The sequence below is a fragment of the Cinclus cinclus genome, chromosome Z, assembly GCF_963662255.1.
Source record: "Cinclus cinclus chromosome Z, bCinCin1.1, whole genome shotgun sequence".
Classification (NCBI taxonomy): domain Eukaryota; kingdom Metazoa; phylum Chordata; class Aves; order Passeriformes; family Cinclidae; genus Cinclus; species Cinclus cinclus.
This window is the reverse complement of record NC_085084.1, coordinates 6713205-6734898: the sequence shown is the minus strand read 5'-3', so window position 1 is coordinate 6734898 and position 21694 is coordinate 6713205. Positions and strand designations below refer to the sequence as shown.

The 21694-nt window shown below is 45.9% G+C and overlaps 1 protein-coding gene across 1 annotated transcript; it reads left to right on the top strand.

Annotated features, from left to right (window-relative positions):
- Window positions 1–2722: 2722 nt before the first annotated feature.
- Window positions 2723–11406, top strand: LOC134056893 (serine/threonine-protein kinase PAK 3-like). Its single transcript, XM_062513849.1, has 8 exons — window positions 2723–2815; window positions 7688–7800; window positions 8453–8570; window positions 9262–9354; window positions 9694–9728; window positions 9802–9997; window positions 11019–11067; window positions 11273–11406. The coding sequence occupies exons 1-8, from the start codon at window positions 2723–2725 to the stop codon at window positions 11404–11406; spliced, it is 831 nt and encodes a 276-aa protein (XP_062369833.1).
- Window positions 11407–21694: the final 10288 nt, after the last annotated feature.

Below are 21694 nucleotides of genomic sequence, written 5' to 3'. Positions count from 1 at the left end.
AATGGTGGCACTGAGGTGACAGGAAAGTGGCACAGGCTGAGGGGCTGGCAGCAGGTCTAAGGGGACGGGATGGGTCAGAAGGGACTGAGGGGGGTGAGGGGACTGCGGGGCTCAGAATAACCTGAAGGGGACTCGGCGTTTGCTGAGAGCATGGCGGGGCTGAGGGGATGGAGGGGGCCATCAGGGAGCACAGAGGGCTGTGGGACTGCAGCTCTGGCAGGCCTTGGAAGCCATTGCTGAGCCTCCACTTGTGCCACAGCTGCAGTGAAGGCCTGGAAGACAGCAGGAGCACTGACAGGAGGCAGCAGGGAGGAGCTGAAGGGCAGGAGCAAGAGGAGCGAGCAGGGAGCTGCTGCTGCCCCGTGAGAGCCTGGGTGAGGGCACAGGGCCGGGGAGGCAGGGTGGGGGTGAGGGTGCCGTGGGCTGTGGCCGTGGGCACTGCCCGGCGGGGCAGGAGCGGGCCCTGCCCGTGCTGGGGCTGCTCAGCGCAGCTGCCCCGGCCGGCACAGGGGCTGTCCTTGGGCAAGGCAGCTGTGCCGGCAGGGCCCGGGAGCTGTGCCGGCTGTGCCGGGCTGCCGGGGGCTGTGGGACAGTCCCGCCGCGGCTGCGCTCACCACAGCCTGGCCCGCTGGGCCTGCTTTTTCTTCCAACCTTCCTGGGGAGGTGCTGAGGTTTTCTCTTCGCTTCCCTGATGGAAGGGCAGGTACTGCCAAGGGAAAGGGCCTGATCCTGACTCCGTGTTCCCTTTGCTTCCCAGATGTGCCATGTGCTGTCCCTGTCCAGGAGAGCTGCTCTGCACGGGCCGAGGAGACCGAGGGAGAGGCTTTGGAGCTGGGGCTGCTGGAATCCTTCTGCTCAGCGTCCTTGTTCAAGACAGATGGACTTGCACATAGGCAGTGATAATTATATGGAAATATGCATATATGGGTTTCTGTTTGTATAGCATTGTATTTATACGTCTGTTGTTATATTGATGGACCTATGCTATGCATATATGTATGCATATACATACATATATGTTTGTAATTACATATATGTGTATATATGTGTCTAAGTAGACATGTATGTTGTTCTATCTACTTTTAGTTCTGTTTCCTTTGAATACATTTTTCTGTACATATGTATCTATTTGTTTTGATGCAGTTATAGGAAGATGGCACTTTAAATAGGTATATTGTTATTTGCATAGGTCTATATGTTTTATTTTTAGATGTATAATAATCAATTTCTGGATGTCATTCTATTTATATTTCTATCCAATTGAATAACTCTGTATTTGTACAGGTGCAGTTATATGGATATTTAGCTTGGCACAGGGATATTTTTAAATTTATAGATAGGGATTTTTATATATCTGTTTATCTATATTGTATTTAATATGTAATATTTAATTTATCTTTACATCTGTGTATAGTTATATGTTTATATGTTTTTATATATATGTATATATGTATTAATTGAGTTCTATTTCAACATGTATGGAGTTGTAGAATGGTATAGTTTTATCTATTTAGAGAGGGAATGCATATATTTGTATTTCTATATGGCCTGTACACTTGTAGTAGTATGTAATAAATTAGGTTGTTCAACACTTAATTGATCTTTGTGTATAGTGAGTTGTTGTAGATGTTGGAAATAAATTAATCTTTTTGTTAACTGGAGTTAGTATTTGTATGTATTTCTATAGCATTGTTGTACTAATGTAATAAATTCCTTTTTTTGACCTTAACAGAGATTGGTGTCGTTCTGTATTGTCAGCATGGGTGTCACAATTTGTAACAAATTCTATTTTTCAGCTGAAATCAATATTCTTGTGTGTTTGTCGATCAGCAGTGTGGCTGTAGCAATGTGCAAGAAATGACATTTGTCGGCTGAGATGGGTGTTGTGTGATTTGTGCTGTCCAAAGCAATGAGCAGGTGTAAAGGTGATGGTGCTGGAGGATTTTGATTGTGAAAATCTCCAGCCATGCCCAGCACATGTCCCACGTGCACTCAGGCTGGGCAGGGAAAGGGCAGATTTGGGATGGCAGCAGAGGCACACGTTCAACCAAGAACTCCCTGCAAAGCCTGCTGAGGAAACTCCAGGACTCCACTGGCACAGAACTTGTGCTCCATGGATTTTCAGATCATTCCATTGGTATTTGGTTCTTTATACGCAGACATCCATAGAGTGATTCTTGATTCTTCTTTCTGGATCCCTTTTTAACAGGGATAGAGAGAAGGAATTGCTTTTTTTTCCGGCACCTACTATTTTGTATCCATGGAACTAAGGCATATTCACTACTTTGCACAAACACATAGGCTAAGCATTTCTGCAGATAATTTTACTTTTATAAATCATTTCCACAGAATTATTTGTATTAGAATAAAGGTCTCTTAAAAGTCCCTGGTGGTCATCTGGGGAACATCCCATGTCTTAAACTATCCTTTGATGGTCAAAAGCCTCCTAAAACCAGTTGATTCCCCTTAAATACATTGCAGCGATCTTCTCAGAAGGCCCACTCTATTCTCTGGACTTAGCCCACTCTGGACTAAGATATCCACTTGCACACATCAATCATTGGTATGAGGGAATACAGGACTAAGAACTCTCTGGTAAAGTTTCAGGAATTCACAGGTTGTTACAGTCAAACACTTTTTTGACATTTTCCACTGCACTCCATTGCCAGCAGATGTCCCCATCCTGTTCCATTCCCCCTGCAGAACCCTGTACCTACTATCCATGGGCACCAGGGAAGGAGCAGCAGTCGCAGAGGACACGCACCCGCTGCGCTGGGCAGGAACCAAAACGCTCTCGAGTCACAGCTGCAGGCCTGTATGTGCACAGGATGCTCCGGCTGCCCCACTCCTCATCGGCTCTTGGCCTTTGGAAATGCAATTGCACTTTCTGCCTCCTGGAGAAGTACCACGGTTGTGAAAAAATTGGAAGGTGTGCCGTGTTCCGCAGGCACTGCAGTGTGGAGGACGCGATGCCCTAATGACTGAGAAACAAAAGAACACACTTTTGTGACAATATTACGCAATAGGAGGTAATATCAAATCCGGTCTCTAACTGGAGGCCTCCAGGGGCAGATACGGAAAAATGTCCACCCCACATAGGGCAAATTTGGTTTTATAAGTTTTGAAAATTAGCATAATTGACAAGAATTCCCAATTAGAAGCACAATAATGAGGATATTTTCCCCCTTTTCAATCCACCTCCTCTGGAGCCCCTCTTTCTTGCTAATAGCGGTATGGGCTACACTCATTTTATGAGAAAGTGTCCTGACAATGTGTTTTAACCTTGGTTCCCAGAGGAAGCAAGATAGGATAGGAGCCTTAGGAATGTGTTTTGTCTTTCTGCCTATCAGGGGAGGAAAAGTACTGAAGTTACCTAGGAACTATGTAACCGTACAGCAATAGTCTATACATCTATGAATATATATGAAGGAAATAAAAAACCAAAAAATAATTTGGGTGGCAGAAGGAGAACCGTCACCAACTCCTAATCATATCACAACCACCATAATCAGAACTTTCCAAATTGAAGAAAAAAAAAAAACATTGGACAATTCAGAAAGTTAATGTAGAGCTTATTCACAGGATGACAAGAAGGGAAGCTTCCAATGGAGTTCAGGTTTAATAAAAGTTGTTATTCTGAGTTCTACTCAGGGCCTGAACTGGAGAGAGCCATCCTGAATTAGTCATCACCACCTCCTGAACTCCCTCCATTGATTTATTGCAATGATCAGAGGTGCCAGTCTCGAGAGAGGTTCAGCTGTCTTTAAATATGGATGTTGTCCAGAGGGAAAACAACAACAAAGGAGCCATTACTTTGCAAACTCAGCGCCTCACAGGATCAAGAGAGATTCTTTGGTTTCCAGAAATATGCAGAAATAGGACTGGACGGGACCATCTGCACCTCTGCCTTCATGACCTCGCTATCACAGGCCAATATGGCCCATAGTCCCACTAGTTCATTCATCAAGGTGTCTTCAGCAGCAGCAGCAGAAGCGCAGCTCAGAAAGCCACAGGCAGCAGTTCCCATTCCCTGTGAGTGCATGGCTGCGGGCCAGGACTGCCGTGGCCAGGGCGGGCGGAGAGCACGGGCAGCACCGACCCTGACGAGCCACTGCTCTGACACTGCCAGGGGGACCCCACTGAGACCAGGGGTCGGGAGGTGCCACTGAGCACTGAGATGGTTTTGGCCGTGCAGCAAGGCAGCTCAAGCACCTACCTGAGCCTTGAGTAGGCAGCAGCCAGCTCTGCCTGCAGCACCGTGTGGGCCAGAGAGCTGCTGTGCTTCAGACTCACAGCCAAGGCCACCCAGCAGGACAATTTCCACGTCAGAGCTGCAGAGACCTTTCCTCTTACCTTGGTGGATCCCAGGGAAAAATTTTGTACACTGTGACAGAGAATCTGCTTGTCCAAGAGACTGATGACTCCATGCACAAGGAGCTCAGCACATCCAGAGCTTGAGCAATCCTTGTGGGACCAGCTGAGGATTCCATTGCAGCTGAGGGGACAGGATCACTGCCTGTAAAAGGACAATTCCAGTGAAGTACTAAGGCTGAACAACAAGCTCTGAGCCAAAGATGACCTCCAGCCAAATATTATATATATATTCACTCATTAGCAAAATATGGATGATCATTACCAGTATATGTATGAATCTGCTTGTCAGCGCAACAGGCATTTACCTCTCTACACTTAGAAGCCAGACAAGGCCACAAAATCACTGTCTGTTTTTTCCTGAAGTTATATGGTCACAGTAAATTCCCTTGGTTCCTCCCTGAGCCCTAGCCAAGAGGAAGATGAAAGCAGATGTTCCCGCAATACAAGTTATGGTGGCTTGTTTATTCAACAGTATAAAATCTGTGCCTCTCACAGCAAAGGTGGCGACCATGCGTGAGGGTGGGCAAACTGCACAGGAGTTTCCAGTTCCTGGCAGTGCCTCTCCAATCCTTTGCTGTGACAGGGGCTCCCCAGGGGACGGGTGTGTCAGGATGATGGTCAAGTATTAGGGCCACTGGTGATGTACCTTTCCTAGTCTCTACAGACAATCTTTTGCAGTAATAATTGGGTGCATTGCTTAGCTTATCCTTTTGTATTTCATTGCTGCTTTGCACTTCATTAAATGACACTTATTCCATAAGTTGGCGTTGGTGTCTTTGGTGCTGCCCCTGCCTGCTGGCAAAACAGCAACACATTGCCTTCAGAGCTGGACTTGGTGGAGGCACAAGACGGTGACCAGGGCTGAGGCAGACACACACAAGACAGTGACCAGGGCTGAGGCAGACACACACAAGACGGTGACCAGGGCTGAGGCTGTCCCTCCCCGGGTGCTCTGCAGCCCCTGCCTGCCCAGCCCCAGCCCTGGAGCAGCACAGGGTGGGCAGAGCCCCCCCCCGCCCCCCCCCCCCCTTTCAGCCCTCTGTTTAAATGGACGTTTACAGACACCCAGGGTGTGGGGAATGGAATCCCCAAACAGGTCCTTTGTTGAAGAGCTATTTAATTGTTAAAGGTTTAATTGTTAAATGCTAATGTTCCAAGATTGTTAAGCTATAATTGTTAAATGCTAATGTTCCAAGATTGTTAAGGTATAATTGTTGAATGTTAATGTCCCAGGATTGTTAAGCTTTAATTGTTAAATGTTGATGTCCTAAGATTAACTGTTAGTCAAAGCTTGTACCCCTTCTGGAACCTACCCTGTCACTGTCTGCCCCTCCTTGGGGTATCACTTCTGCTGCTCCCAAGAGGCTGTGCGCCCAAGGCTACATGCAAATTCGAGACATCCAGAATTGTTTAGGAATAAAAGGACCCCAAGAACAACGAGCCAGTGTAAAACTAAAGACTGAAAATGACATTTTTGAGTCAGCAAAACAGTGAAGAACATCAAATCAGCAACCAGAGTGTTCTTTGTCTTGTTGCTATGACTTGAATAGCAGCTGATTCCTATGACAGCCCTAGGCGAGGATTTGGTTTGATGTGGTGTGGGTGGGAGCCCTGGAGGAGCTGGGGGGCAGAGCTGAGCTGGTGTTGTCCTTCAGGCTGTGCTGTGGGAGCAGCATTGGTGTGTGTGACCTCCTGGGGCCCCAGGTGGAGCTGTGATCAGTGAAGGCTTTTGAAAGGGAGTTGGTTGTGGGCAGTTGGGGGCACCTCGGGGGCTCGTGGAGGAGAGCTGCCCCTGCAGAGGAGCTGGGAGCAGGCGGCTGAGCTCCCTGTGGGGACAGCTGGTGGAGCTGGAATGTGAGGAGAGGTGAAGGAGCACCAGGAGTAGGTAAGAAAGCGGTGATGGGAGTAAGGTGGGGGGGGCAGGTGGCGAGGAGTGGGACGGGGGCTGGTAGCCCGGAGCCCTGAAGTGAGGGAGGTGTTGTGAGCACTGAGGTTCAGAACTCCTGTAGGGAGGCCGGCCACGAGGGAAGTGAGAGAGGCCTAACAAGGCCCTGAGGAGTGGGTGAGCCATCTCCTGGGGACAAAGGAAGGCCAACACACACTGTCTTTTCTATTCCCTCCACCCCAGGTCCCCTGGAGATGCTTAATGTGAGCTGGGAGGCAAAAGGGGTAAGGCCTCCCTTGTAAAGGCTACGTGGCTGGGTGGCTCTGAGCATGTGGAGGCCCAGCCATGAGTGAGAGTCACACACAAGGATCCATGCTGCTCCTGTAGGCCTGGTGTGAGTGAATTCCATCCTTGCCCTAATAGCATGTTCCTGGGGAGAAAGGAAATCTGTGTGTAAAACTGAGTAGGTGAAGAGAGTTTTAAAGAGTCTTAATTCCTGCATTGGATGTCTAGAGGTTCCCGAGTTTAAGGAAAGGGTAAATTTTTAGTTCAACAGTTGTGTTGCGTGTCTGTAGTTTTCTGTTTGGGTAAGGGCACCTTAAAATTTTAGTAAAAGCCTGACTTGAGTTACTAGGTAGTGATTTTCTGGTTAGGCAAAAGGAATAGATACCAGAAAGCGTTGGAGAAAGGCAGAGAGTTGCCAGAAAGGAAACCGGAAGAAAGTAAAGAGTATTCCACCTAATTGCTCTCTTGTACAGATACTGCATTAATGGGACACTCGGGAGGCCACCAACGGTCTAGACCAAATAAAACTGATTTTTTATTGTCCAGAAGTCTGGCCTAACTTAGACCTACAAGGGGAGTGGCCTTGCTATGGAACACGGGATCCGTGGATGTGTTCTCAGTTAAATCTATTTAAGAACCTGAGAAACTCTGGACATGGAACAGTTTTCCTATGCAGCCTGTTGGGAAAAAAAGTGCCACAGTCCATGAAAATCAAGCAAACTACAAAAGCAAAAAGAAAGGGGGAAGATAGAACTAGTAGTAGATGGTGTCCCCTCGATTACTTATCTTTCTCCTTCTGGTTACCCAAAAATGCCTCAACCCCTCTGCCAGTTGCCCCAGGTCTCCCCTTGGGCACTTCAGTTCCCCCTTCAGTCTCTTCTGTTGAGCCCTCGGTGTCATTCCTTTCAAGACCCGCAACCGCTTTGATCCCCCTACTGCCTCCTCCTCACTCCCCTGTCCCAATCTCAAATCCCTCACCCACTGCAGCAATTCCCCTTCTGTTCTCCCTGATGTGGGTGTAGTCTGCCTCCCCTCAGACTTTCCAGCAGTACCCTCACCCATCACAAGTGCATCCTGCACTCACGAGCACTGTGGTCTTGTGCCATCAACTTCTCAAGTTACTGATGGTGAATGTCATTTTAGGTGGCCATAAAGAAAATTAATCTCCACCAACTGAGGAAGAGGGAACTAAAAGTTGATGAACTTAGGGTCATCAAGAAGAATAGGAATCCCAACCTGGTCAAATATTTAGACTGGTGAGTTGTTGTGCTTTTGTTCCATGACTGTTTGTTTACATACTGCAAACACACAAGGTAAAACCCCACTTTGGTCCCTGGCAGAAAAGACAGCTGTTATTATTAGTAAATTGTTATTGTTCTGCTCACCCTCACTATGGATGGGAAGAGAGTGGATCTTGTCTGCATGAGTTTTCCCTGGTCCACGTAGTTTAAAAATTGTTCCAAAAACTGGATTAACTGTATCTTACTAAATCAATAGCCTGTAAATTCACTGCCACCCCATTGTTTTGGGGCTTGGTTGTTTCAAGTGTCTTCTTACATGCAGATAAACTAACAAGGATTTCCCTTGGATTGTGTTCCCTCTTTTCCATTACTGTGCATGCCAGGGACACTAGGCGCTTTTTTCCAGAAACACACAGTGTGACAGCTTCTTGATCTGTTACTATACTGCATTTTTCCCTTACTGGTCATCTAACACATCTCTTTTTCCCAGATGTGTCATTTTCCTTGAGCCAGCAGAGAGTGCAAACACTACACAGCCTAGAGGGAATGTCTATTCCTTTTATTCTGTTCTCATCACAAAGAGACCCAGAAACAAAGAATCAACCCTTTTCCAAACAGCAACGTAGTCATGCATGTTCATATCCACGCCCTTGTTTCCTTCTTTCAGCTACCTTGTGGATAAGCAATTCTGGCTGGTGATGGAGTACATGGATGGAGGCACTCTGAGCAATGTCATCAGCTGGACCTTCCTGTCTGAAGATGAGATGGCAGCTGTCAGTCAGCAGGTCAGGGATCCCACCTGTGCTTCCAGGGCCTTGGGCAGGATTGTCTGGGAAAGTGGGGCTCAGAACTGGAGAGATTTCATGTGCCAAGCTTTGTTTCTGTGTTGCTAGAATGCTATGGGGAAGCTAGAGCATCTCAAGTCAATTGTCTACCAGTGCCCCAGAACTCACTGTACTCTGTTCCTGTACCCTTATCTCCTGCTCTTGTATCCTCACTCTGTCTCTTTGTATTTGCTGTTCTCCACCCTACCTCTCTAAATGTTTACCTCCAGCCTGTGTGCACTGCATTCCTTGCCTGGGAAAGCAAAGGTGCTGCTGGCAGGATTTGAAACAAACAACAAAGAGAAAAGAGAGACTCTTTTCTCACAGTCCTCAGCTGAAGAGGATAATAGTGCACCCAAAGTGCTGTTGCATTCTGAGCACATCCACTGCAGGAGCAGGCATTCTGGCTGGTCTGCAGGGGACGGTCTACAACAGCAGTTGCTGTTGCTCTTTCAAAAGCTGACGGGCCTTTCCTTAGAGAGGTCCTGCTCTGCTAGTGTTGGAGCAGCATGCTCTTCCTCTCAATGGCACAGTGTTCTGTCATGACTCCCTATTCCCGTGGAAAGGGAGTTATTTGGAGTTATTTCCTTTCTTGTGGGATGAACTCCCATCACTAATTTTTGCCTTTTCCTCTTTCTGTTTCCCTTCCCAGTGCCTGCAAGGCCTGGATTTTCTTCTCAAAATGTGTGTGATCCATCAAAATGTGAAGAGCCGCAACATCCTTCTCAGAAGCGATGGCTCTGTCAAGCTGGGTCAGTATATTCTTGGTCAGAGGCAGCATTCCAGGGATGTGGGGTTTTGGGCTGCTATGAGTGACTTCCAGCTCCCCAAAAATGGTGCTGGTAGCAGTGCAGGGTCCCCTGCTCTGAGCTGAAGGCACAGTTGCAATGTGCACAGAGGTATGATAAAGAACCACAAGGAGTAAAGAGTGGCGTTGGTCTGTGTGTGTCTTTTCCAGAGGGAGGGAGATAGAATCTAAACCTTCAGGGGAATAAAGGCCACTGCTGTGAGCAGCATTTAAAAACCTAGGTTATTTTTGGAAGTGGACATTTCCCTACTCCTTTGGCTAAATCCCCACTGACAGTTCTCCAGGACATTCATCAACAGCACATTCTCAGAGTGAGAGTGGGGAATTCTTTTGCCTGGTTTGCTAATTTGAGCTGGCTTTCATGGTGTGTTGTTTTCTCCACAGCTATTTTGGCCTCTTAGCTCAGCTCAGCCCTGAGCAGAGAAGACAGGACTCCGTGACCAGCACTTCTGGGTGGATGGCACCTGAAGTCCTGACAGGTCAACAATATGGCCCTAAACTGGATATATGGTCTTTTGGAATTGTGGGCATTGAAATGGTGGAAGGAGAAGTTCCCTACTGGAATGAAACTGCTGTGTGGGTAAGGTGCAAAGACTTCCTGATGCCGCTGTCTTTCTCACCTGTGCCATACTGTGTGTGCCACTGGACAAAATCCCATTGTCATCTGCTGGCACCCCTTCCACCATGGTCCCCTTGTAAAATGTCCCTTGCACATTTTAGCACATGTGCTGTAGTTTTGGTAGCATTGGAAGGGAAGTGGCAGGGAACTAGTTCAGCTACTTGCCACTTTGGCCTCCAGCCATGCCTGCTATTTCTTATTTGTTTTTTGAGCCCTGTTGGAGCTCTGTTTCTGAAGGAAAGGATTTTTTCAGTGAAATAATTAGATATGTGATAAATATCCTTCACATTAGAGGTTGAATTATCCTAGTTTCAATTTTATAGGAAAAGTAAGAAACAAAAAAAGAATAAGAAAAAGCAGAAGGAGAAAGAGAAGGAAAATGAAAACAGAAAGGGAAAGGACAATCACCAAAGCCATCTCCAAGCAGTTCTGCTATCCGTTTCCTTTTCTGAGCCAGAAGAGGACAAAAACTTAATGAGCTTTATTTTATGGCCACTGTGCTTAAGGGACCAAGCAGCACTTCCAAGATGCCTTTCATGTAACTACCCTTGGAAATAGTAGTGTTAGATAACACAGTCAAGTCCCTCTTCCAAAAAGCCTGTTCAGCTGGTGTGAATCCTTAGGGAAACACACTTGCTTTTGCTGAAGTAGTTCCCACTAACGAGGTCAGTCAATGAAATCACCTGCCAAGGCAACAACCCCTGGATGTGGGAGAAGCTGTGGCTGCTTTGGGTTTTGGGGATTTTGTTGGTATAACAAACTCATCTCCGCCTCTCTGCCAGGGCAGAAACTGCCACTGCAGAGTGGAGGTTAAAAAAGGACATCTGGGAGAGCAGTTAGAGATGTGAAAGAAGCAGGTGGAGCCTCGTGTTTCCTTTTTGTGCAGCCTCAGCTCCTGATAGCCACCGGAGGGAGACCAAAGCTGCAGCAGCCCGACCTCTTCTCTCCTTTGCTGCGGGACTTCCTGAGCTGCTGCCTGCAGACAGATGAGGCTCGGCGCTGGACTGCCAAGGAGCTCCTGCAGGTAAAATGTGAAGGGGCTGCAGGTGAAACAGTGTGCCAGGGATGGGCTCCTCCTCCACTCAAGTCCAAGGCATCAGATGAGCCCTCCACCTCCCCACATCTTCATCTTTCTATGAACCAGAGGAATCCTGATTGAGCCTGTAAAGCACTGACCTTGGAAATTCATTGTTCCTTGTTTATTGTTGGTAATTTCTTCTTTGTTTCTTTGGGCAGTATCTGTTGGTGGCATCAGTCGAGCCTACTTTCTGCCTGGTGCCACTGCTTGTGAAGAAGAGGATGGTGGAGGGGAGACAGATAATCATCTGTGGACCATTTCCTCCACCAACCAGTCTACGATTTTAGAATAGGACTGTAGTGTAGAATTGTAGAGTAGGTTTGTAGAGTAGGAATTATAGAGAAGAATTGTAGAGTAGGATTGTATAGAGGAGATGAGTCCCTCTGCAGACATCCCTGGGAGGGCCACCTGGCACTTTCTTTGAGATAAGAGAAACTACTTGTTTACAATGACTTGTGTTAGAAAATACGTAAGCTGCTCTTCTTTTTGGAATATTATTGGTTAGGTTTGATTCTTTTATCGTTGGTTATTCCAACAAAAGATAATGTAGTTGGCCAAAATGCGTTAACCCTGTTTTTCATTGGTTTACTTGTGATCCTCCCAAACCCTGTAAAATTCCATGTGTGATTCCCCCATCTTTGGATTTGTAGCCTGACCCCTACACAGATGATAATAAAGCCTGTGGGAAAAGTCTGAGCTGCTTTCCCAGTCTTTTTATGCCAGCTGGAAACTCTAGGTTTCTGTGAGAAACCATGAAGCTGCTAAGTGCCTGATGGGCCAGAGCTCACAAACCTTGTAGCTTTCACCTGTGCAAGAGCAACAGGCTGGGGGGCACAAGAAAAAGTGGATTGTAAATCAGTGTTTTCTGAAACGACAACCCCTCTGGAAGATCCCTTTCTTTCTCAGTGTGTGTCAGTGGATGAAATATTCTAATTTTTGACTGAAATATTTTCTTGAGGGACATTTAGATCTGTATTACAGGAGCTTCACAGAATACCACCGTATCCTGAATAGGCCTTCGGAGTGAGGCCCTGGATTGTTCGACAGTGAAGGTAAGATAAAACTCAGGAACTGGGGACATTCACCAAGCACAAGCTTAGCACCTCTGGGGAGGAGACAACAGCCACAAGGCTATCAGCTGCCAGGCTCGCACAGAGCCTCACCCCAAAGGGTGGGCAAAGAGAAGCTTTGGGGCTGTGTTGGAAAGCCTCTGGTGAGAGGCTCAGGGACCACCCATCCTCCCATGTGCAGACCAGCCCCGCTGTGGGGTCCTTCACCCAGGGGAAAGCTCATCCACAGCAGAGGGGCTGACAAAGCCCGTGTCACCAGCTGACATGAAGTTGCTACATCAAATATATTCATTTCTTGCTTGCTTCCAGCTTTTACTGTTTATAGTCTGGAGTTGCTTTCTTACTTATTTTATTTGAATCTCAACATTTGCATCAAATTAGTCTGCAGTGATCTTGTCTTGATGTTTTAGGCTGGATTGCATCTGAGTGAGTGCCATCAGAATTGAATTGTTCTTGTGAACAGTGGTGTGCAAATGCTTGGCCTGACCCAGCCCTGCAAAGGGGCAGAGCCTGCCTGGCCAGGCTGTTGCCTGTACTCAGGCTAGAAGGGCAAGAGAGATTCCCAGGATTTGTTGTCCATCTTTACCTGTGTGTTCCCAGACACGCATCTAAATTTTCATTGGTATGGAAATGTGTCAGTATTAAAAATCAGCCACTGATGGGTTTTTTTCTGGGCAAAAGCAAGCTCCCCAGATCCTTACAGGGAATTTTTTGCATAACTCATTCATTCCTTCCCCCCCCGAAAAAAAGGAAAAAGTTATTACAAACCAGCATGTTAGTTTATGAGGGTCTGTGCAAGTGCCATCTCGTAACAATCCCTGTATAATATAATGCTGGTTTGCAGATGAATCCAGTAAAAGCCATATTTGAGATGTCTTTCCAGAGATGCTTGTAAGCAGGAGATTTGTAGTGGGTACTTGGACAGGACCTGTAGGGTTTTTTGGGAAGTGGGTAAATGTGTTTTGCTGGTGAATCACAGGCATCCACTACAGACCTGCAGTGTGGCATGAGCATGCTGGACCCATACCTGCCTCAGATGCAATGGGCATTTAATCATTGGCATTTTGCAGCACTTTTCCCTATGTCACATTCAACTATCTATGTAGAGGCTTGAGAGCTGGCCTGTAAGCCAAACTGAGTCAGTAGAAAAAACAGCAATTGATGAATTCCAAGCATATCTGTAGCAAAGAAGACAAGGCCATTAGCATGGAAACTGGTTGAAAAAGGTACATGAAGGATTTTTGTAGTTAGACTAGGTACATAAGGAAATGTGTATACCTGCCTTATTAAATTGGTGCAAAACTTTTGCCAAATATATTGACAATAACTGCTCTGCAGCAATGAATATAATAAGCAATTGAGGTGTAGACAACGCCTTAGGATCATGCTTTGTTCAGAGTATATAAAGAGGAGAACACGCAGAATTAAGAGGACAAAGACACCATTGCAACTCTGCTCAAGTGTGTGTGTGTGTGTGTGTGTGTGTGTGTGTGTGTGTGTGTGTGTGTGTGTGTGTGTGTTTGTGTGTCACGTCCGACCTGATGGTGACAACTCCCCCACGTGGTTTTAACAGCTGAAGATAGTATACCTGCTTTTGGTTACTCCTGCTTTACAACCCAAGACACTTGTTAATTTATGATCTTTGCCTTGAGTGGTTGAAGGTGTAGAAGTTTGGACAATCCCATCCCCAAATCAGCTTTTATTGGAGGGTTACAGAGGAATGCATATGGGCTGCTCTGAAAGGTCAGCTGAAGCACCTCCCAGGTCTGCTTTGTAGATCTTGGTTTTCACCTTGTCAGTGAGCCAAGGGATATCCAGATCTTTGCCAGTGTTTTGTAAAACACATTTACAAGTGTTGGAGGCAAGGTATTTCAGCAGGTTTGAAAGAGAAATTGGGTGAATGTATCCCTAATGGAAACTCTGGTTTGTAGTTGTTTCCAAAATAATCTGTCACACCCAGTCTTTGTAGAGAGCCTCAAAAGTTGATTCATGCACAGACCTATGGGAACACTGAAGTCCAGTCTTTTTCCTAAGTTTCCTGTTGTTAATACATTGAGCTGACAGGGTAGAAGTGTGGCCAGCAATGCCATAACCTTCTTTTTGGGGAAGGATAGAAAAATGACTGAGGGAGGACAATATTTGGGTACACTCAAAGGGAGCAATGAATGCCCCTTTCTTCCCTGGAGAATATTTTGGAATTTCCTCAGTTCTCTCCATGCTAAGGATGATAAGCCCCCATACCTGAGACATCTCGGGGTGTTTTGTGATTGAACACCTGAGCTGTTGCTGGCCTTCATTTCTCCTTCAAGTGAAGTTCAAGAAAATGTCGCCTCTTAAACCCTGAGATCTGTGTCCTTTTGTGCCTGGAGCAGGGGTAATCCTACACATCTGGAGTGCCTTAGCACAAGGAACTCTGCTGTGGGGAGCATGAATGGGTAAATTCTGCTGGGGTGCCTGCCCTTGGCCTGGTGACTGCTGCTGCTTGGCAGAGTGTGCAATAGTGTTGCAGTCAAGAATGGACTGAGATGGAGGACTTCTCATGGTTACCCTTTCATGACTTATCTTTCCTTGCCTGGCCATTCTTCTAACTAATTCTACACAGCAGAAAGAAGTCATATTTTCATGATTTTAGAAGTGTAAGCTTCACAGTCTTAAGTTGAATCTAATTTCCCATCTAGTTCCTCATGCCTTGGGGCTGGCTTCCCTCTGGGGAGCTGGGTCAATTCTTTTGTCTTCTTTGACTCTGATTTGTTCTTTCAGCCTTGCCACTGCAGTACGACCTCCATTAGCAAAGTAGGTCCCATGTAACTGGGAGTGTTTTGTATAGATTTTGTACAGTTTCAGGTACAAAACGAGAACCTCTATTTGATGACATTCCCAATTGGATCCCCAACCTGAGTATTATTTCTCTTATTATTACTTGAGGTACTTCTCTAGCTTTGTGTGTATGAAAAGGAAAAGCCTCTGGCCACAGAAAGTGGGTCTACTAAACCTAATATATACTTATATTCTTTTGTGTTGAGGTAACTTGGAAAAATCTCTTTGGCAGTCATCTCCTGCATTATTTCTTTTTTTTTCTTTTCTTTTTTTTTTTTTTTGTGATCTCTAATGGCAGTGTTTTGTAAAACTGTGCATTGTTCTGTAAGCAGACTCTACATTGCACTTGTCCCATTCCTTGTCAGCCTAACACTAAGTAGCAGCTTTACCAAATTGTCCTCTGAATCCTCACTACCCTAATGGGTTTCTCTATGTTTGTCTTCTATAGCTTGTGTCATTATTGCTTGAGACACTAATTTGTTGATTTGTTGTCAGCCACCACCCTTCCCCACTAAATCCGACATGTAGGGATTTTGCTAATTGATTGTTTTCATCCTGGTGTTCTGGGACTGATTTGGAAAGGTTGACAACTTTGGATAGAACTGGCAACAAGATGCTTTGTCCTGCCCCCTCTCTAGCAGTTTTGTCTGCTACTCGACTTCGGATGTTGCCGGGTGTTTGTGTGTACTGGTGAGCTTTGCAGTGCATTATTGCTGCTTTAGCAGAGAACTGGGCACTCCCAGAACTGTCCATACTTGCTTGGAGGTCATGATTGCTTGTAGAAGGATTGAGGAACTTAGCAGGGTTCAAGGTAGGAGCTGTCTTTAGCACCATGCCTTTTGATCTTGCAATACTACCTGTTATTTTAAGATTCTTCTCAGGGATAACCTGTGTGGCACAGAAGCTGTCATTTTTTTCCCATTCATTTTCAAGTCTGTTCTATCAATGAGGACCATGGTGGCTCCAACTCTGAGGTGAACTGGCCATCCCTTGAGTAACTAGTTTAGGGTTCTTTTGAGAAATATGCTCCTTTCTACTGGGTTCATTCCTTCATTCCCAGTCTTGGAGCTAAATATGGAGCTGCTGTGCAAGGCAAAGGCACTCAGGGATGAACAGTGCAAAGGTTTGAGTCAAATGTGGTAACTCCTGAGCAGGTGTGGTCAGCAATGTCTTGTTAAGGTATTGAATGGTTGATGGGCATTCCATAATCCAGTGAATTACCTCCTTGGATTCCTTTGGTGGTTCATACAAAGGCTTTTGCAATAGTCCATAACTGGGGATCCATAATTCCCACCATCCAGGCATTCCCAAGCAGGGACATAGTTATCTTATAGATCTGGGCTCTAGTGTTTGACAAACTACTTCCTTCCTTACTGTTCCCCAAACTACACTGCCCTTGTGAGCGTGGCAGCCAGGACACCAGACATGGGCAGATATGGACATGGTCTTGAAGACAAAGACAAGATTTTGTGATATGGAAAAGGAGCTTGGATGGAAATATTCAACGCATTTTCAATGACACGCTTTATTCCCTCTCCCTGTAATGACTGCAAGAGAGTATTATTGCTGCCAGTTGACTGAAATCAGGAGTAAGAGTGGCTAAGGAGAAGCTGGAAGTAAAAGGATCATAAACTGACTATAAACTATTTTTCCAGATGTGTCAATATAACTTCAATGGCCACCTGCAGTCAGCACAACTATCAGCCTGTGATTGTGTACAGGGTCGGCACTGGCTCTTCCATGTCAGCTCCTCCTGCAGAGCCCATGGGGGCCTGTGCATGCTGCTGGCTTGTATCCTTTTAGGAGAGGAGGATGAGGAAAGCTCCGGGGGCTTTTGTCAAAGAGATGATATTTGAGTGAGCAGGTACGTGCTGGAAGCCTCACAGACTGACCGGCCCATGGCAGGATCGAGCAGTGCTGGCAGGGCTGCACCTTGCTGCCCTAGTGAGAGGTGTTCAGCTGCACCTTCACCCAGGAGACAGCCAAGTACAGCACTTTTGTGCAGAAACACTTAATTAGCCCTGCTTTGCACAGCTGCAGCAACTGGGGTGACCGGAGCACCTCTTCCTGCTCTTGGAAATGAGCTGAGTCCCTTGTGGAACTGGGCAGGGCATTCCTATGTGTGCCTAGTGGGAATTCCCTCTGCCCTGGGTGTGTCCCATCCAGCTCCTCAGTGACAGCCCACCCAGCCTGGAACATGGAGCTGCCTGTTTGCAAGGACACGAGGCCATTGTCAGCAGCACAGGGCAGGACCGGTCAGACCCTTCCGTGGCTGCAGCGAGAGCGGAGGTGTCCGAGCATTCAGCGAGTGCTCTTCCAGCTTGGTTGGATCTCACACCCGTTGGTCAAGAGGCTGATCCACACACTGAGTGGAGGTAAATACAGTTCTGGGCAGAAAGGGGGGGCTCAGTGGCAAATTCACAAAGCCTGCACCATAAGCCCCAGAACATTTTAGTATTGATACATTTGAACCAGCAAAGCTCTTTGTGTTCATTGGCTGCAAGTTCCCGAGTTCTGTTCATAATTAATATTCTGTCTGTTCTTGGGTAACGATCCTCTTGCTTCTCCTGCTTAGGAGGAAAGCAGTGTATATGATTACCATAGTGTTTATGATTAATTTAAGAAGCAATTACAAAGTAAATTAAGTACATTAAGCAGGAGAAAATATAGGCTAAACAAGTAATGAAATGCTCCATAAATAATCCAAGCTGGTGGAAACCCATCAGCCCCTTCTTATAATTGTTCCCATTCTTCTGTAAAATGGACGGGTGGTCTTAGAGCAAACTTATTCGTTTAGCTGACATAAAAGGATGTGAAGTTCAGGTGACTCCCTGCTCCCCTTGATGTCCAGTCCCTATCCTAAGCTCTGCCAGTGCTGATGATTGAAACAGAAATCTCAGTGGAATTGTTTTGAGGCAATACTTAGTGCAAATGGCAGTGCCATGGATGAAGGATGAACAGTGTCACAAGCAAAATATTGAGGGATTTCTAAAGGACTGTGGAATATTGCTTTCACAGGTATTTGCAAGTGATATTCCTGTTTAAATAAAAGTCCAGGCAAATTCCAGATGAATAGATTTTAGCTTCACTTTCAGCCCATTTTGCTTTTAGAATGAAGCAGTTACATGGCAGTAGGCTGTTTTTGTTAAAAACTATGGTTTTGTTTACAGACATTTTAGTGAGTTTTGAGCTCCCTGTGGCACATTCTGTAACAAATGATGAGTTCAGCCAAGCAATCCAAATTTTGTTACATGTCATTAACCTGGGATAAACTGTTTCCATGTCACATCTATGCAAATAAATACACCTAGAGCTGCAGAGAAGAGAAAGGGTTTTGGTGCCTGTTCCAGACAAAATTCACCATTTGCAGTTGAAATTCTTCTTGGAGTTCACTGCAGCATGTGCTTCCTTAGTACCAAATCAATGCCAGCGCTGGGTGCTGTCCCAACTTTGTGATCTTTTTGGGAACCACTCTCGCCTGGTTTGTCAGCTGAGCTCTGGCCAGCCCAGTTGTCCTCAGGCACTTGATTTCAAGGGAAGCCCGTGCCTATAAATTCTAGCAACTGGGACAGGATGACTTGCTACTTGAGCACTTGTCTGCATTGGAGGTGAAGTGACAGTCGCTGTCTCAGGGCAGTTTTGTAGCCGGCTGCTTTCAGAGGGAGAATTGTGTCACAGCAGCTGTTTTTAGTGATGGGACAGCAAAACTTTTCAACTAGAGCTCTTATTTAAAAGTAAGGGCCTGGTGAATCACCAGGAATGGAGTGGTGGCTGGAAGTTTTACAGAGCATTTCTTTTGCCTTTTAGCCAAGTTCCAGTGAGGCATTGCACATTGGAAGTGTGCAGGTTGTCAAACTGTATAACCCACTTGGAGGTATGGTTGCTTTGCATATTTTGTTCAACGTCTGTAAGATTTTCAACTTGGTAATTTATTCTTGCAGTATATTCTTGGGCCAGGTGGTGTGTTCAGAGTTCTCAGCTATAGGTGGTTTGCCCTGAGGTCTGCCTTGCATTCTCTTGTCACTACATTCAGCCATTGGCCATTGTTTTCCTCTTGGAAAGCCTGCCAGTCCTTCCCTGTCCCCATACTGCTTGATGGAATTTTGGAATTTTGGAATGTTTGGAATTTTGAGCATTGAGGTCCAGGTAGGGACTACCCAATGCTCTTAAGTAACCTGCCTTGGTAACTAATGTTTTGGTTTTCAAGTGGACTTTGGGGTAGCTAGGCACTCTGTTTATGTGTTAAACCTTGGAAATTGACCAAAAATGACATTGAGGAAGTCCCATGTAGAATTTCATAAGGTCAAGGTGGAAAATGTTACTTGATTTCATTCTTTGTCATGGTCAGTAAGAAGTAACGGTAGACACAATACAGTTTTGGGTTCTTTTCAAAGAAAGTGAAAGGCAAGTAATGATGTCATCTTCCCCACAGATTCCATAACTGTGCACAAAGCCCAGTGTGCTCTGGTGGTGCCATCTGTTATTAACCTGTTCTGAGTAGTGTTTCCCCAAGGAGCCTGGCTCCAGGCAGACATGAGGTGGATATTCCCCTTCCAGGCACTCCGTGGTGCTGCCTGTAGCAGACAGCTGAATTAGGCACAGCCAGCTGCCCTGAGAAAAAGAGGCTCTCACCTGGCTGTGGCTGCAGTCACCTGCCTGCAGGGACATCCCTGCCACTGAAAGTGCAGCTCTTGTTCTGCCTTAGCTGAGTGCTGAGCATTTTAGGGCAGCAACATCATGGTATTTTGGGGAAATGAAACTAAACCTCCAAATTTGTTTTTATGGATCTTCTGTTTATATATCATGTGAATGATGATTTGTGTAACACTTGCTGATAGTTTACATAGATCCAAAGGGAATATTGAACATTTCAGCAATTGAGATTGAAAACAGGCAGTAGTGAGATAATTGTGGAACTTGGTCTGGATGGTTTTGCTTTGGGCTGGCACTGAGAAACTCAGGTGAGTCAGGTGTGGTTGCTGGTAGGGTACAGGGTGCCCTTGCAACATGCTCCATGCAGTACCAGTTAGGGATTGGGCTTTGTCACAGAATGAGAGAATACGCTTAGCTGGAAGGGATTCACAAGGCTATGCAAGTGCAACTCTGTGCCCAAGAATTCCATCATAAGTTTAAATCAGCTCTCTTGCCTGCTCCCAATGACATTTCATTTCTGTTGTCTTTTCCTTTGGGTAAACGAAAGCGCCCAGCCAAACACTTCATATCTTGCACCTGAGAAGAAGAAAACAATGCCCATGAAGGCTGCAGAGAGTGAAGGGAATCCTTGCACTGCTGTTTATCGCCGACCCTACAGGGACAGGGTGATTCATTTGCTTGCTCTGAGGACGTACAAGAAGCCAGAGTTACTTGCCCGCTTGCAGAGAGATGGAGTCATGCAAAAGGACAAGGGTACCCTTGGAAAGATCCTCCAGCAGGTGAGATTGTGCAGTTTGTTCCAGCAATTTTTTCCACCACGTTGTTCTTTTGTCCTTAATTTATATTTCTTCCTTCAATCTTGCTTATCAAATGGCTTCACAGACTGACTTCCCTTCCAACACAACCTTAGTTCTGCTTTTAAGACCTGAAATCCTCAATTTTGGTATCTTTGTTACTTCTACATTTTTTTTAAGCTGGGGGGACAGAGACATCAACACAGACCATCAGATGAACATCAGTGTTTATAATGTCTTCAAAGAAAGAGAAAGGCCAGATATGAAGGCATGGTGGTGCTGTGTTGATGAGGTATTTAATGTATTGTCGGGGTAAATGGAGAGAGACTTTTCCTGTCTTCATCTCAGCAGGATCTCTGAGCAGGTGACAGGTGATAAAATCTAAACCAGCACTATTCATGTCATTGGTCTTGAAATTTTACTACCTCATTTTAGCTTCTTGAGTAGACTTTGTATTTGTCTGGAGGGAGGGATGAACCTCATTTATTGTCAAAGGAATAGAGCAAGCCATGTGCACTGCCTTCTCACAACAGGACTTGTCAGGAATGAACCCTGGCTCTGCCACGTGAAGAGGGAGGGATACTAGGCCTGACAGCCTCTCCTTACACATTGCAGCACTAGATGTTGTTTTCAAAGGAATACTTGTCTGATATCAATAGACATACCTGGTTGTTTCAAGTTGGTGAAAGTTTGACATGGCTTGAAACTCATGTGATAGAGGAATAATTCATCTCTGTACCGAAGGACATTGTTTAGTTTGAGTTGGGTGCTCACAAACAGCTGTCAGGACCAATTGGATTTCTCTAGATTGCATAACACAACCATAATTGATGTTTCTTTTCTTGTATGTCTGCCTGTAGGTAGCCAACCTGAACCTAAAGGATAATTCCTTCAGTCTGAAGGAGCATCTATTTCCAACCCTTCAGACTGATTGGCCTGGCTACACTGAAATCGATAGGGAGAATTTGAAGTTAATACTAGCTAGGTAAGTTCAGTCTTTAGAGGAAGGAAAAGAGACTTTTCAGAGGAAGCACCCTGGGAAATGAAGCCGAGCTTGTTAGAATATGCTGAGTCAGCAGCAACCCATCACGGTCATGGAGTCCAACTCCTGGCCCTGCTCTGGACACCACAAGAATCACAGCCTGTGCCCAAGAGTGTTGTCCAAACACTTCTTGAAGCCCTGCTGTGGTGACCACTGGCCAGGAGAGCCTGTTCTAGTCCTCAAGCACCCTCTGGGGCAAGAATG

Coding starts and splice junctions, on each gene's coding strand:
- LOC134056893 (XM_062513849.1), top strand. CDS start 2,723: ATGGGCACCAGGGAAGGAGCAGCAGTCGCAGAGGACACGCACCCGCTG. Junction 8,571..9,261: donor TGGCAGCTGTCAGTCAGCAG/GTCAGGGATCCC, acceptor TTCCCTTCCCAG/TGCCTGCAAGGCCTGGATTT. Junction 9,998..11,018: donor GGAATGAAACTGCTGTGTGG/GTAAGGTGCAAA, acceptor TGCTGCCTGCAG/ACAGATGAGGCTCGGCGCTG.